The sequence below is a fragment of the Oryctolagus cuniculus genome, chromosome 9 (genome assembly GCF_051225735.1).
Source record: "Oryctolagus cuniculus isolate XC-2025 breed Fujian yellow rabbit chromosome 9, ASM5122573v1, whole genome shotgun sequence".
NCBI classification, from domain to species: Eukaryota; Metazoa; Chordata; class Mammalia; order Lagomorpha; family Leporidae; genus Oryctolagus; species Oryctolagus cuniculus.
The window spans coordinates 98,923,453-98,938,285 of NC_142875.1; the positions used below are offsets into that span (position 1 = coordinate 98,923,453).

Below are 14,833 nucleotides of genomic sequence, written 5' to 3' on the forward strand. Positions count from 1 at the left end.
GAGAGAGATATCTTCCATCTGCTGGTTGACTTCCCATATAGCCACAGGTCAGGACTGGGCCAGGCTGGAGCCAGGAGCTTCATCCAGGCATCCCACATGAGTCCTGGGACTCAAGTTACTTGGGCCATCTTTTACTGCTTTCCCAGGCCATAGCAGAGAGCTGGGTCAGATGCCAGCACTGCAGGCAGCGGTTTTACCCACTATACCACAGTGCTGGCCCCAGAAATAAAGGATCTTTAAGCTCAGGTATTTGGCCATGCAGATAAGCCACCAGGTAGGGTGCCCTGATTCCATATTGGAGAGCTTGGGTTCAAGTTCTGGTTCTGCTCTGGATTCCAGCGTCCTAACACCGACCCTGGGAGACAGAGGTGATAACTCAAGTAGTTAATTCGCAGCCACCCACTGGTTGAGTTCCCAGCTCCTTTCTTCATCCTGATTCAACTCTACAATCTACCCTCCCCCCCCCCACCCCGCCCCGCCACCACCACCACTTCTCTCAAATAAAATTAAAATATTTGTGAAAACAAGAGTAACATGCAAACATAATGGAGCCTGCATTATGTTGTAAGTTAAGCTGTGCTGCCTGCAACTCCAGCGTCCCATGTGGATGCCAGTTTGTCACCCAGCTGCTCCATTTCCCATTCAGCTCCCTGCCATTTTACCTGGAAAGGCAGCAGAAGATGACCCAAATACTTGGGACCTTGCCACCCATGTAGGGGACCCAGATGGAATTCCTGGCTTCTGGCTTTGGCCTGGCCCAGCCTTGGCCATTGCAACCATTTGGGGAGTAAACCAGTAGATAGATCTCTTTCTCTCTTTCTGTCTCCCCCTCCTCTTCTCTCTGACTCTATCAAAGAAATCTTAGAAAATGAAACAAAGTACAAGAAAAAAGCCACTAATCTGTAACATGACACACTAAAACAAATCTTAACATTTCTTTCCTTTACCTGTTGGTTTGTTCATTTTTTGTTGAACTTTTCTCTTCCTTAAGGTGGAAAAAAATCTGAAGATAAATTACTTAGAAGATCTAGGCAGTAGCAGAAGTGTTAAGACTGGTCTTACAGTTTAGGGCCATATGTAAAGGTTCATAATCCTTGTCTAACAGAGGAAAAAAATAGTTAAAATGCTATATCTGTGATCTTGATCCAGTTACCTTCAAAATCTATGCCACTGGTAATGAGAAGGTCCAAATAGGAGTGGTAATGGATTTAGCACAACCTTTGTTTGCTATTGCAAAATAAATAAAAACCACAATGCGCAATGGCATCACCTTTTTTTTTTTTTTTTCCACGAAGGATAGTGCATATGAGGTTAGAGCAGCATAAGCTTTCATGTGTGCAAAGAGTAATGAGCCTTGGGCTCATGAGGCAAGTTAATTTCCTTTGATAGGGTAGCTCAGTTTGGTAGGGTGTTTGAAGAGGTTTGTTTTTCAGTGGGATCATAAGGTATGTTCAAATTCCTGTAAATTAATGGTTCATACCAGTAAGAATCTGGCTGAATCCAGCCCCTTAGCAACCAAGTTAGAAATAATGAGGATTTTTAATTACTTTGTTTGTGTAATTTGACTTTGTCGCTGATTCCATCAGCCTTTGGATTGCAGAGTTTGAACATTGTTTCTGGGACAAACAGAATTAAAGCTGTTAGGGTAAAATTCCTTTTAGTTTTATATAACAGATTACAATTCAGCCATTTCCACCCCTCCCCTTTTCTTTTTTATAGAAACAAATGAGACTGATTGCTGATTGGAGTTTGAAAGTTGAGGAAACCTTTGTATTTATTTCTTTATCAGTTAGAATGTTTTTTATGCTATCACAGAAAATAACTTACTGGAATTAGGTGAATGGTTCTGATAGGATGAAGATAGTTTCCATATTTAAATTCGTTTTAATAGTACTTACATGCTAAATGCTCAAAGATTCATATAGTTAGTTTATAATTGCTGCTTTCTCATAATGGGCTATATATTTGATTTGAGGTATATGGAACTTAATTGCCTAAAATAAGAAGAAATAAATAATTTTTGTTGCTTGAAATGTGCATTAAATATTTAGTGTACAAATAATCCATTTGACTGGACTTATTGGAGTGTAGGAAGAATATTCTTGTCAGTGGAAACATTTATTAGTATTCAGTGAACAAGTAACCAGTTTGGAATTAATTTTCAAGAGGTAAGGATAGAATTGTAGGTAGAAGTTAGATTTTAAGGGGTTTTCGTACCACATTAAGGAAATTAAAAACACAAAAACATGGACTGGAAATAACTAGACACTGGGTAATCTGTGTTCTAGCATTTGTTTTACATTGAGGAGACCATTACCTACTGGAATAAATATACTTACCTTATTCTAGCTGCTGAAGATAATACAATATTATCTGATAGATGGCTGATACCTGTTACTTTAGACTTCATAGCCACCAATTGAATTTGTGAATCTACCTTTGATGTAGCATTACTCTGTTTGGGCCACAATTCTCATTTGAACAAGAGGGGATTCTTAGGTTTTTTATAAATGTGTTATGCTCTGACCATCTTACAGATGTGAAAAACCTAACCATTTTTGAACAACATGATGTGAGTTAAATAATCTCAGGTGATTGGAAGTGGTTATGTGTCACATGTTAAATGCAATCAGATTGTTGAGCTAGTCACACTGTAAAACAGAAATTTGAGATGGAGAGATTGGAAAAATGAAGCCCATCTTAAATTGATCTAAGCTTAAAGAGATGAAATGTTAGTAATCAGGATTTTTTACATCACACTTGTTGCAGTTTGTTACATTTATGGTCATAATTGTAATGCAGAAAAAGGAAAGATTTTGAGAGGTTAGGATCTTTTGGCTGCTGAGGAATACTGTGAAAGCTCATAGCAGAACCATTTATTAGCTGTTTTTAACATTTGTCTATTTGAAGAGTTAGTAGAGAAAAATAGTACTTAAATAGTGTGGAAAAAGCTTCCAAGAGTGACTAAGGTTTTTATTCTATTCTACTGAAAAATAGGGAAATTCAGAGATAGACACTGATTTGAGAGAAAGAGGAATTAGTTTAGCTATGTACGCTGCTACTTATTATATATATGATATATATCAAAAACTATTGATTTACTGTAAAGGTTGCTCTTTACAGAAACTAGGTATTTATATCTTCAGATACCTTTGTCCAAATAAATAAGGTATCCCAACTTGGTTCGCTTATTTCTTGCCCAGTAGAGTTAAAAACCTATCCACATCTTTTTATCTGGTGGACCTTATGAAACAGGAAACAAGGCATCTGCTTTCTATTTCATTGATTTAACCAAGCTTACTCCTAAACAGGATTGTTTATAGGTTTAAGTTAAAGTTGTGCTACATTTTTGCCTAATACTTGACATTCTAGACTGCTTCTCTAGCAGGGATGAACTATGTTGAGCAAGAGATCTGTGGCAGCTGCTTTGAGAAATAGCCTGTTGGAATTAGTAGCATTTCCAAACTTTTAGAGTAGAAGTATTCCTACCAAATAACTTCTGAGCCCTTATTTACACTACAAGAATGGTAATACAATTTGCCTTAATATCACCACTTTCCAGTTGAGTTTAAGGGTGTGGTCCAGTTCATAAAAACTCAGTATATGGTACACTGTATTGTGATTGTGATTCCTTGTCTAGTGTCCTTTTGGGTATATATTCCAAGTTTAGACTTTGTGTATTGAACCCAATCCCAACACCCCTCACCCTTTAAAAACAAAAAAGGCATAGTTTCAACATGGTTTAGAGTGAAAGCAGTGTTTCAGTAAATTAATTTCAGTTAAACATACAGTTAAGTCTCCAAGACAGCTTTTGCTGTCAAGGAGGCAGAACTTGTGGACAAAGTAGGTGGAGCTTTAAATAAGTGAAAAGTCTCAGTTTTGCTGTCCAGGGATCTGTTGGCATTGGAGAAGTATAAGAAGGAACAGCAGGCAGAATAATTTTCCTGCTGTTCAGCATGTAGTTTTTTTAATAGGGCCAATCAAGAATAAGTAGGTTGTTGGCAGTGCAAAGCACACTCATGTCGAAGAGCTGGGCAAGCATGGCTGTTGTTATACAAGAAACTGTGCTTCAGTCTGACTTTGCTGTCTGCCTTTCTTATGCCGTGGGCTAATTTATTTTGTTAATTTATATCTTACCTATTTCTCTTCTGACTGTAACAAGTCTATTTTGCCTTTTCTGATGGATTTTACAAAGAAAGATTTTTGCTCTGTATTTGTCATTGTAAATTCTCATTGCTGCTGCTGTCTTCAAAAGGACTGTATAAATGAGGTGGGTAAGAAATTCTAAAAAATATAAAGTTTATATTGTAGTCTTTTTGTTGATATATATGTAAATATTTATATATGAAGTTTCAGTTAAAGTATTGAAATTGTTTACTTCAGAGTGCTTTAAAAGTACAAGGGACTTCAAAAAATTCATGGAAAATTTGAGTAAAAAGTATGAGCTTATTGGTGTAAAACTTTTTGAAATCTATGCATAGTTTTTTGATAATATGCATTTTCCATCAAATTTTTTAGCAAATTTTTTTGAACTACAATAAATTCCTACGTTTCATTCCATTTTCTGCAGACTTTTTAAAGTATCCTATTTGTTAAAATTATGTAGTTAATGTATACTGTGTTCTTTCTGAGAAAGAAATGAGTTTTTTTTCTCTTCTGAATGGTTAAGAAAAGCTTTGTATTCATCAAATGTTGCCCTAAAACATTTGAAAATTAAAGTTTTAAGAAGCCAAAATGTTGGCACTTTAGAGCTAGGAGGTTGAACCAGAGACTTCTGTATTATGACTCTCTTTGTTGGCAAACATTAAGTATACAGAAGTCTAAGGAAAAGTCAGAGTGTGTAGCATGTATGTATGTATTTTTGTAATTTAAGTCCAAATAAAGCAACATACTGACAAATGTTTATATGAACTCTTGAAGTGCCCTATGCAGTCACAATTGTTAAATTGTGTAAACCATTTAATACTGTATATAAGTGACCTTGCATTTTTTTGTTGGGTTTAAGAGAATAATTTTATATAATACTGAAAATATCTTTTCCTTTTTTTAACTTTTATTTAATAAATATAAATTTCCAAAGTACAACTTTTGGATTATAGCGGCTTTTCCCCCCCATAACCACCCTCCTACCCGCAACCATCCAGTACTGAAAAAATCTTAAATGAGCATGTATTAGGTATGCAAGAAGTACTTATGTTTAGTTAGGAGAATTAAGCTACCATTCCAATTGAAAAATCAAATAAATAAATGGTACTACTTTGTAAAGAGAGATCTTGTAAATTACAAAAGGCAGGAATATTGGCAGAGCCAGTAGATTGATGGCTCTAGAAAAATAGAGTGTTGTATGTCCTTAACAAACTTTAGTTTTGTTCTAAGAGTAGCCTGGTTTATTCACAGTACTTTTCTTTCCTGTTTTGTGCTTTTTCAACCTCATACAGAATAATTGGGTAATGCTTTGCCTTTACTGGTTAGAACAGGATTAAATGGGGCTAACTTGGAGAGTAAAGAAAAAGGGGTGACTTCGGCAGGATTGTTTGGCTTTACCTTGATTGGTATATGAAATAGGAAGTAAGGTGAGGTGTAAGTTATAAAAAATACATTGAGTTCTTACCTCTTAAGAAAAGACTTTGAGTGTGTGATGAGTATATAAAAATTTTAATTGTTTCTTTTTAAATAGCTTTCTATTTTATGTCCCAGATGACTTTTCTGTAGGTCACTTTCAGGGTCATTGAAGTTTCATATCCATTCTATACACTTTCAATTACTCATTTTTTAATATATAATCCCTCTGTATTCTCCTCAAATTATTCAGAATCCCTATGCCAGGTTATTTTGGTATTCTGATTTATTTGTGGTAACTGACTGTTGGAATTTCTTGGCACATTTTTCAGTATCCAAGTGGGTAGCACTAAGCATTCTTAATCTTTTAACATCAACTACTGGACTGGTAAGATGTATAGCAGCTTTATTTGCTACCTTGGCACTTACGGCACATTTTTAGGTGGCAGTGGCAACTCACTGTGTTGCGTAGCACTGGTGTGGAGTTGACTGTACCTAAATCTTGGCTACAGGGTGAGAAAACAGGATGACCAAGTAAGATTTGAGGTTATATCATGTACAGTTACTGATTTATTGTATCTTCTGTCTTTTTCAATTAGTATTCCTGTTTGGAAATAGGAATTCTTTTCAGTAGAGCCATGTGTGGATATATGTTTGGATGGTTAAGATTATAAGAAGATTATTAAGGATAATTGAGGATGAAAGGATCATACAAAATTTTACTTCCTTTTAACCTTATGCTTTATTATCTTAGGTGATTGTCTTCTAACTCAGAGGTGGCCTTAGTTCAACAAAGCTTAGTAATTCAGGGTTTAGTAATTTACTGGGTGCATTTTGGTACAGCAACATTTGTCAACATTGCAAATTGAAACATCATTTCTAGTCCTGGCTTCTATGCTTCCAGTCCAGCACCCTGCTTATGGGCCTGGAAAAGGAGCAGATGATGGCCCAGATATTTGGGCTATTGCTTCCCACATGGGAGATTCAGATGGAGTTTTGGGTTCCTGGCTTCAGCATATCCCAGCCCTAGCTGTTGCAGCCATTTGTGGAATGAACTGGTAGATAGAAAATCTCTCCTTTTCTCTCTGTCACTGCCTTTCAAATAAATAAATCTTATGAAAAAGAACTTTCAATCTAGACATCTGATTCAAATTTCTACTTATTGGACAGAGAATCTGAAGCTCAGAACTGTTTTCACTTGTTCAATTTGCACCAAATTCAAATCTTAATTGTTAAGTCCTCTTTCCTCTTTTGAACATGCCAACGCTAGATCAAAACAGATCTATCCAGCGCGGTGCGCCAGCTGCAGCGTGCCAACCGCGGCGGCCATTGGAGGGGGAACCAACGGCAAAAGGAAGACCTTTCTCTCTGTCTCTCTCTCTCTCTCACTGTCCACTCTGCCTGTCAAAAAAAAAAAAAAAAAAAACAGATCTATCATTATATATTTTATTGGCCGGCGCCGCAGCTCAATAGGCTAATCCTCTGCCTGCGGCACTGGCACCGCAGGTTCTAGTCCCGGTTGGGGCGCTGGATTCTGTCCTGGTCACTCCTCTTCCTGTCCAGCTCTCTGCTGTGGCCCGGGAGTGCAGTGGAGGATGGCCCAGGTGCTTGGGCCCTGCACCCGCATGGGAGACCAGGAGGAAGCACCTGGTTCCTGGCTTTGGATCGGTATAATGCACCGGCCGCAACACACCAGCAGGCCAGTTGAGGGGTGAACCAACGGCAAAAGGAAGACCTTTCTCTCTGTCTCTCTCTCTCTCTCTCTCATTGTCTAACTCTGCCTGTCAAAAATGAATGAATGAATTAATTAAATTATATATTTTATTAATTTAATATATGGATTTTTACTGCCAGTAGGCCAAACACATTTCCCCCAAAATGTATGAGCTTATGAGAAGGATAATTTTTCTTCATTAGATTCTGTGTTCACTTTAGTCACTTCTCTATAATATTCAAGCTATCATAAGTCCAACTATGTATGACAGTCTAATTTGACCAAAGAACAATCTTTCAGATAATTTTTGTTAGTAATAAATGTTCTATAAACTTAATATATACAAGAGGCATTCAGAAAGTCCATGGACAGGGGATGGCACTGTGGTGTTATAGATTAAGTCTCCACCTACAGTGCTGACAATCCCATATGAGCACTGGTTCAAGTCCCAGCTGCTCCACTTCTGATCCAGCTCCCTGCTGATGTGCCTGGGAAAGCAGTGGCAGATGGCCCAATTCCTTGGGTACCTGCACCTACATGGGAGACCCGGAAGAAGCCCCTGGTTTTGGCCTGACACAACCCTGGCCATTGCAGCCATTTGGGGAGTGGAAGATCTCTCCCTCCTTCCCTCCCTCCCTCCCTCCCTCCCTCCCTTCCCCCCTCCCCCCCTTCTCTCTCTCTCTCTGCCTTTCAAATAATAAATAAATCCTGAAAAAAAAAAGTCCATGAAAAATACATACTGTAACAGTTATACATGGATTTCAACTTTTTTGCATCAAAACAAATTTATTTCCATTTTCCACAAAATTTTTGAAGTCCCCTCATGCTGCATTTTAGATGGTTCTCCCATTATTTTTATAAATGACCTTTCAAGAAATCATGCGACAGGGCCCGGTGCTCTGGTGTAGTGAGTTAAGCTGCTACCTGCAGTGCCAACATCCCAAATAGTCTGTGGTTAGAGTCCCAGCTACTCAACTTTCAACCCAGCTCCCTGCTGATGTGCCTGGGAAAGCAGTAGAAGATGGCCCAAGTGTCTGGGCCCCTGCACCTATGTGGGAGACCCAGAAAAAACTTCTGACTCCTAGCTTCAGATCAGCCCAGCTCTGGCCATTGCGGCCATCTGGGAAGTGAACCAGAAGAAGGAAGATCCGTTTCTTCTTCTCTCTCGCTCCCTTTCAGATAAATAAATAATTAAAAAAAAAACTAAAATTATGCAGATTTACATGCTTATCATAGAAAACTGAAAACAAATATAAAAATAATTCCATTTTTGTACTGCCAGAGAACTTTTTAGTATACAGCATCTATTTATATTATTAAGTTTGAAATATCACATATCTCTTATTAAAGCAATCTTTTACTTCAGGAATATGGTTTCCTTGTTATTAAACTCACAAAAATACCACAAAAAGTTTTTAGAAAAATAAAATTGAAGATAATTCAAGGGGGTGTGTGTGGTCTGTAAGCCACCACTTAGGACATCAACATTCCACATCAGAGTACCTGGGCCCAATTAGTGGCTCCCATATCTGATTCCAGCTTTAAAAGGAAGAAAGAAAGGAAATGTTTAAAAAGGTAATTCTGTTTTGGTGCAAACAATTTTGAAATCCATGGATATCAGGGGTCTTCCAAAAGTCCATGAAAAAATGTGTGTTATTGCATTAACTGCATGGATTTCAAAACATTTTTGCAGCAAAATAAGATTATCTTTTAATTTTAATTTCCATAACTTTTTGAAGTTACCCTCTCATATGAAAACAAGGGTAAGTTGGGATTCAAAAAGATAAGAGAATTGAAGAAAATCTCAATAGTGATCTTTGTAGTCATTTTTAGATACAAAGTTTTAAAATACATGGTTTTAATTTTAGGATCAGCCCTATAGTTTCTTGCTGTGAAGTTAGCCCTCAAGATAGAATTCTCCAGGTCATGACTTTGCAATGATATAATGAGTAATTTTGAGAATTATTCCATGTTGGATATGACTCTGGTATTTAAAGACTTTGGAGATAATGATTTTGTGTATGCCAGTTCCCCTATAGGTTCCAGTGGGATGTGTAAAACTTGGTAGAGCTCTGAATTCTAGTATAAAATGCGTGAATTTCAAATTTTTGCACCCCAAAATAGACTTAACTTTTTTTGAAGAATTTTTTTAAAAAAATGTATTTGAAAGGTAGAGTTACAGAGAGAGAGAGAGAATCAGAGGTCTTCCATCTACTGGTCCGCTCCCCAATTGGCCACAAGGCCGGAGCTAAGCTGTGCCGATCTGAAGCCAGGAGCCAGGAGTTAGGAGCTTCCTCTGGGTCTCCTATGCAGGTGCAGGGGCCCAGGGACTTGGGCCATCTTCTACTGCCTTCCCAGGCCGTAGCAGAGAGCTGGATTGGAAGTGGAGCAGCTGAGACTTGAACTGGCACCCATATGGTATGCCGACACTGAAGGTGGCGGCTTTACCTGCTATGCCACAGCGCTGTGCACCCCTTTCCCCCTGTTTGCTTTTGAGAAGCTAAATTGACCACCATCCTTCCTGACCTTGGCTGACTAAGCTCCTGCAGGCAAGTCGGAAAAAAGCTAGGATGATAAGAAGGTAACATAGTAGAACCTTAATTGGAAAGTTAAAAACAAAACTCAAAGGCACTGCTGTTATTAATGTGTTTCTGTGGCTATTTTTATGGTTTTCAGGGGGTAAAGCCAGCCAGTTTTGACAAAGTAGCAATTCCTGAAGTAAAGGAAATTATTGAAGGATGCATAAGGCAAAACAAAGATGAAAGGTAAGTTGCCTGTTTCGTAACTAACATTTAATACTTGGGATTAGGTTATCCATTTATGCCATGTAACATTTTTTTTAAATGGGGTTATTCAGATTCAGTACAATGGAACATAGTAAAAATGTTGTTAGGAGGTAAGCACTTGGCCTAAAGGTTAAGGTGTAAGTTATGCCTACTCCCTCATCAGAATACTCCGGTTCAACCCCTGGCTCTGGCTCCTGATTGCAGCGTGCTGCTAATACAAATGGTGGGAGACATCATTGATGGCTCAAGTAATTGGATTCCTGCCATTCATGTGACAGACCTGGATTGTGTTCATGGCTTTGACTCCTGGGCCACTGCAGGCATTTGGGGAGTAAAGCAGCAGATGGGAGTACTTTCTCTCCCTATCCTTCTCTCTGCTTCTCAAATATTTTTAAAAATTAAATGTTTTTAAAGATTTATTATTTATTTGCAAGTCAGAGTTACACAGAGAGAGGGAGAGGTCTTCCATCCGATGGTTCACTCCCCAATTGGCCTCAATGGCCAGAGCTGCGCCGATCCGAAGCCAGGAGCCAGGAGCTTCTTCCGGGTCTCCCACGTGGGTGCAGGGGCCCAAGGATTTGGGCCATCTTCTGCTGCTTTCCCAGGCCATAACAGAGAGCTAGATTGGAAGTGGAGCAGCCGAATCTCGAACCAGTGCCCATATGGGATGTTGGCCCTTCAGGCCAGAGCATTAACCTGATGCGCCACAGTGCCAGCCCCTTAAAAAATTAATTTTTAGCCGGCGCCGTGGCTCAATAGGCTAATCCTCCACCTTGCGGCGCCGGCACACCGGGTTCTAGTCCCGGTTGGGGCGCCGGATTCTGTCCCGGTTGCCCCTCTTCCAGGCCAGCTCTCTGCTATGGCCAGGGAGTGCAGTGGAGGATGGCCCAGGTGCTTGGGCCCTGCACCCCATGGGAGACCAGGAAAAAGCACCTGGCTCCTGGCTCCTGCCAGGATCAGCGCGGTGCGCCGGCTGCAGCGGCGGCCATTGGAGGGTGAACCAACGGCAAAGGAAGACCTTTCTCTCTCTGTCTCTCTCTCTCACTGTCCACTCTGCCTGTCAAAAAAAAAAAAAAAAAAAAAAAAATTTAATTTTTAAAAAGTGTTGTTTGGTGGAGTTTAAAGCAGAACCACTTTAAACATAGCTGTTGCATTCAGTATGAGTTATTGCATCATGATTGTAAATATGAGTAGTCTCTAAGGGGCCAGTGCTGTGGCATAGCGGGTAAAGCTGGCCCTTGCAGTGCTGGTATCTCATATGTGTGCCAGTTCCTACATAACTACAGTTGACTTTAAAAAGTTAAGATTTTTTTCTGCCTTTTGGACATCTTTACCTTTGGGTAAACAACAAAGGATCAGATCTAATGACAGATTTAAATAAAATTTAAATGAAAAGTGATATATTGGGGCTAGTGCTGTGGTGCAGCGGGTTAAAGCCCTGGCCTGAAGCGCCAGCGTCCCATATGGGCTCTAGTTCTAGTCCCGGCTGCTCCACTTCTGATCCAGCTCTCTACTATGGCCTGGGAAAGCAATAGGAGAAAGCCCAAGTCCTTGGGCCCCGCACCTATGTGGGAGACCCGGAAGAAGCTCCTGGCTCCTGGCTTCGGATTGGTGCAGCCTCCAGCTTTGCAGCCATTTGGATCCTAGCTTAGCCATGTTTACTAACTGAGGACTGTGGGGAGCAACTCGGACTAGACTAAGTTATTGGAATTAAGACTTATTCTATGCATCTGCTCTCCCACAACATGGCGCTGGGAGAGGAGGAAACAGCTTCTACACAGCTGCCTCCAGTTCAACCAATAAACTGTAGGACTTGCTCCTGATTGGAGGAGAGCAGCGTACTCGGCGTGTGGGTAGCAGAGTTGGGATTAGTGGAAGAGGACTATAAAGGAGGAGAGAGACAACATGCACCAGGAACATCTAAGGGGAACATCTATCTGAAGGAACACCTGTGCAGCCCCCGAGAGAGCCGGCTGGCGGTGTGCCGCTCCCCCGCGGAAGTGGGGAAGGTGGCAGGGGGAACCGCCCTTCCACAGAGGTGGAAGGGTCGGTAGCCAACCCGGGAAGAACCAGCAGCAAACCCGGGGAGGGCCGAGCAAATGAAAGAACAGCGCAGGGTCCTGTGTCGTTCCTCCACGAAGAGGGGGAGCGACAAGGACTTTTTTCAGAGGTGTGACAAGAATTTGATTTGCCCTATAGCTGATTCATCACCTATTTAGGCATGGGAGGGGGCCAGGGTCTGTTTTTGAAAGACAATCTACCTTCATCTTCTCCTTATGTATTCCAACGAGAAAAAAATAGGCTAGCTAATAAAAATATAAAGTGTAAATTGAGCATATTCTACCTCCTGAAGATTGAGAACAATCAGGTGTATCAGTCATTAATTCTATATCTTTTACTTTTCCATTCTCATATTTTTATAACTTTGTTATTTGGAAGAGCTTAGCATGATAATCTTTAAGGCTTTTTAATAGAAATTTGTTTGAGTTTCTATTTTTGTGGTCACTGAATCCTTAAATCTCTTTCAGAACTTTTGTTACAGTCAAAGGAATGTTTTGAGTCTCAGAACATGTTATTCTCTCTTTTCTGGATGGCACGGTTAATTAAATTACTGGTATTTTGAAACCATTTTTTTTTAAAGAAGATTGTTCTGTAATTGTACTTCTTGCCTAGTACACAAATTCTTGAAAAGAGGAACTGAAAGATTTTACTGCAGTAAATAAAGGTTATTACGGTAGAAGGCACCAAACTAGAAATCTTTTTTTTTTTTTTTTCTTTTTTTTGGACAGGCAGAGTGGACGGTGAGAGAGGTAGAGACAGAGAGAAAGGTCTTCCTTTTTCCGTTGGTCCACCCTCCAATGGCCACTGCGGCCAGCGCACCGCGCTGATCTGAAGCCAGGAGCCAGGTGCTTCTCCTGGTCTCCCATGCGGGTGCAGGGCCCAAGGACCTGGGCCATCCTCCACTGCACTCCCGGGCCACAGCAGAGAGCTGGACAGAAAGAGGAGTGACCAGGACAGAATCCGGCACCCCGACCAGGACTAGAACCCGGTGTGCTGGCACCACAGGCGGAGGATTAGCCTATTGAGCCACGGCGCCGGCCTAGAAATCATTTTGATTCATTTACAATGAACAGGATTCTCAACATCCATTCCTAATCATTAGGAGTTGATATTTTGTTTGGTGTTGATCAGTGATCAGACTAGATTATACACAGGAAGGGTTTTTATTACTTATGAAATGCTACATAAATGATTATGTGATATCTTTGTTATTCCATGCATGCTTGCCATTACTGTTACACTATTCTTTTAAGATTTATTTATTTATTTGAAACAGAGAGGAAGAGGAAGAGAGCGAGATCTTCCATCCATTGGTTTACTCCCCAAATGACCGCAATGGCCAGAGCTTGGCATGTCTGAAGGCAGGAGCTTCTTCCAGATCTCCCACATGGGTACAGGGGCCCAAGCACTTGGGCCACCTTCTGATGCTGTCCCAGGCATATTAACAGGGAGCTGGATTGGAAGTGGAGTAGCCGGGACTCAAACCATCATCCATATGGGATGTCAGCACTGTAGGTGGCAGCTTTATCTGCTATACCACAGTGCTGGCCCCTACTAGTACACTATTAATGAGATTAAATCATTGGATTTAAGTGTTATTTCAGTGAACTCTTATTCACAAATATGAGATTTTTGGATGTTCTATAACTTTATAACTTGATTATAAAATTATGTAGTAACTATCCAAATAGTATAGTATAGGAGTGATTTTGAAATTATTTTCTTTCTTTTCACAACCTTTTTTTCTTATGAATAAAATTAATCGGCCACATTTGAAGATTATCTTTTCAAACTAATGGAGTTTTGTTTTGTTTTTTTTTTCTTTCTCCCCTTTTTTGAAAGATATTCCATCAAAGACCTCTTGAACCATGCCTTCTTCCAGGAGGAAACAGGAGTACGAGTAGAATTAGCAGAAGAAGATGATGGAGAAAAGATAGCTATTAAGTTATGGCTACGTATTGAAGATATTAAGAAACTAAAGGGCAAATACAAAGACAATGAAGCTATTGAGTTTTCCTTTGACTTGGAGAGAGATGTGCCAGAAGATGTTGCTCAAGAAATGGTAAATTGACATTAATCAGCCATTTTAAAACTAATGTAGATATATATGCACTGATATTAATGAGAAAAAAGTAAATTATACAGTGGTGTGTGACATCATTGGCATATAATTACATTGGCCCCAAAGACAATCTTTGAATGTGAGACTTTGCTTTACCACCCTTCTTTGTACTTTTTTCTATTGTTTGATAATGGGTATTAGATTTTATAATTAGTTATAATACATATAATATAATATATAAATATATAGTTTTATAAAGAGCCAGGAGCTTCTTTACTAAAGTTATTTTTGAGATAATATATACATATGAATGTATGAATGTATATATAGGGGTAGATGAAAGAGAGGAAAAGTTAAAATGCATTCTGGAGTCATTTTGAAAGTCTATAAGATTGACTACTAATTTGTATAAAAACTCTCCTGTTTGAATGATGTTATGTTTTTAAATATTGGTTTGCTTTTGATCAGTCATTGGATAAACCTTATATAAATAGCCATAGGATCATATATTGTTTTTACTTTGAAGGGAGTTTTCAGGATCAATTATTAGTGGGCTTCTTTTGGTGTATCAGTATTTAAGTAAGTTTAAAAGATCACATTTTTGTTTTATTTCTTGAAGCTGTATTTGTTTGAAATGCAGAGATAGAATCA

General features: G+C 39.4%; 1 protein-coding gene across 50 annotated transcripts in view; it reads left to right on the forward strand.

Moving 5' to 3' along the window:
* The window catches only part of WNK1 (WNK lysine deficient protein kinase 1), a 171,585-nt gene that overhangs the window by 106,317 nt on the left and 50,435 nt on the right, over positions 1-14,833 (forward strand). For 48 of the 50 annotated variants that reach the window (XM_089304486.1, XM_089304487.1, XM_089304454.1 and 45 more), the window contains exons 5-6: positions 9,950-10,038; positions 13,963-14,182. In XM_089304486.1, coding sequence (XP_089160612.1) covers positions 9,950-10,038; positions 13,963-14,182 — 309 coding nt within the window. Of the gene's footprint in view, positions 1-650; positions 4,271-9,949; positions 10,039-13,962; positions 14,183-14,833 lie in introns of those variants that run through there. The other 2 variants (XM_070049244.2, XM_089304481.1) reach the window with 2 other exon arrangements.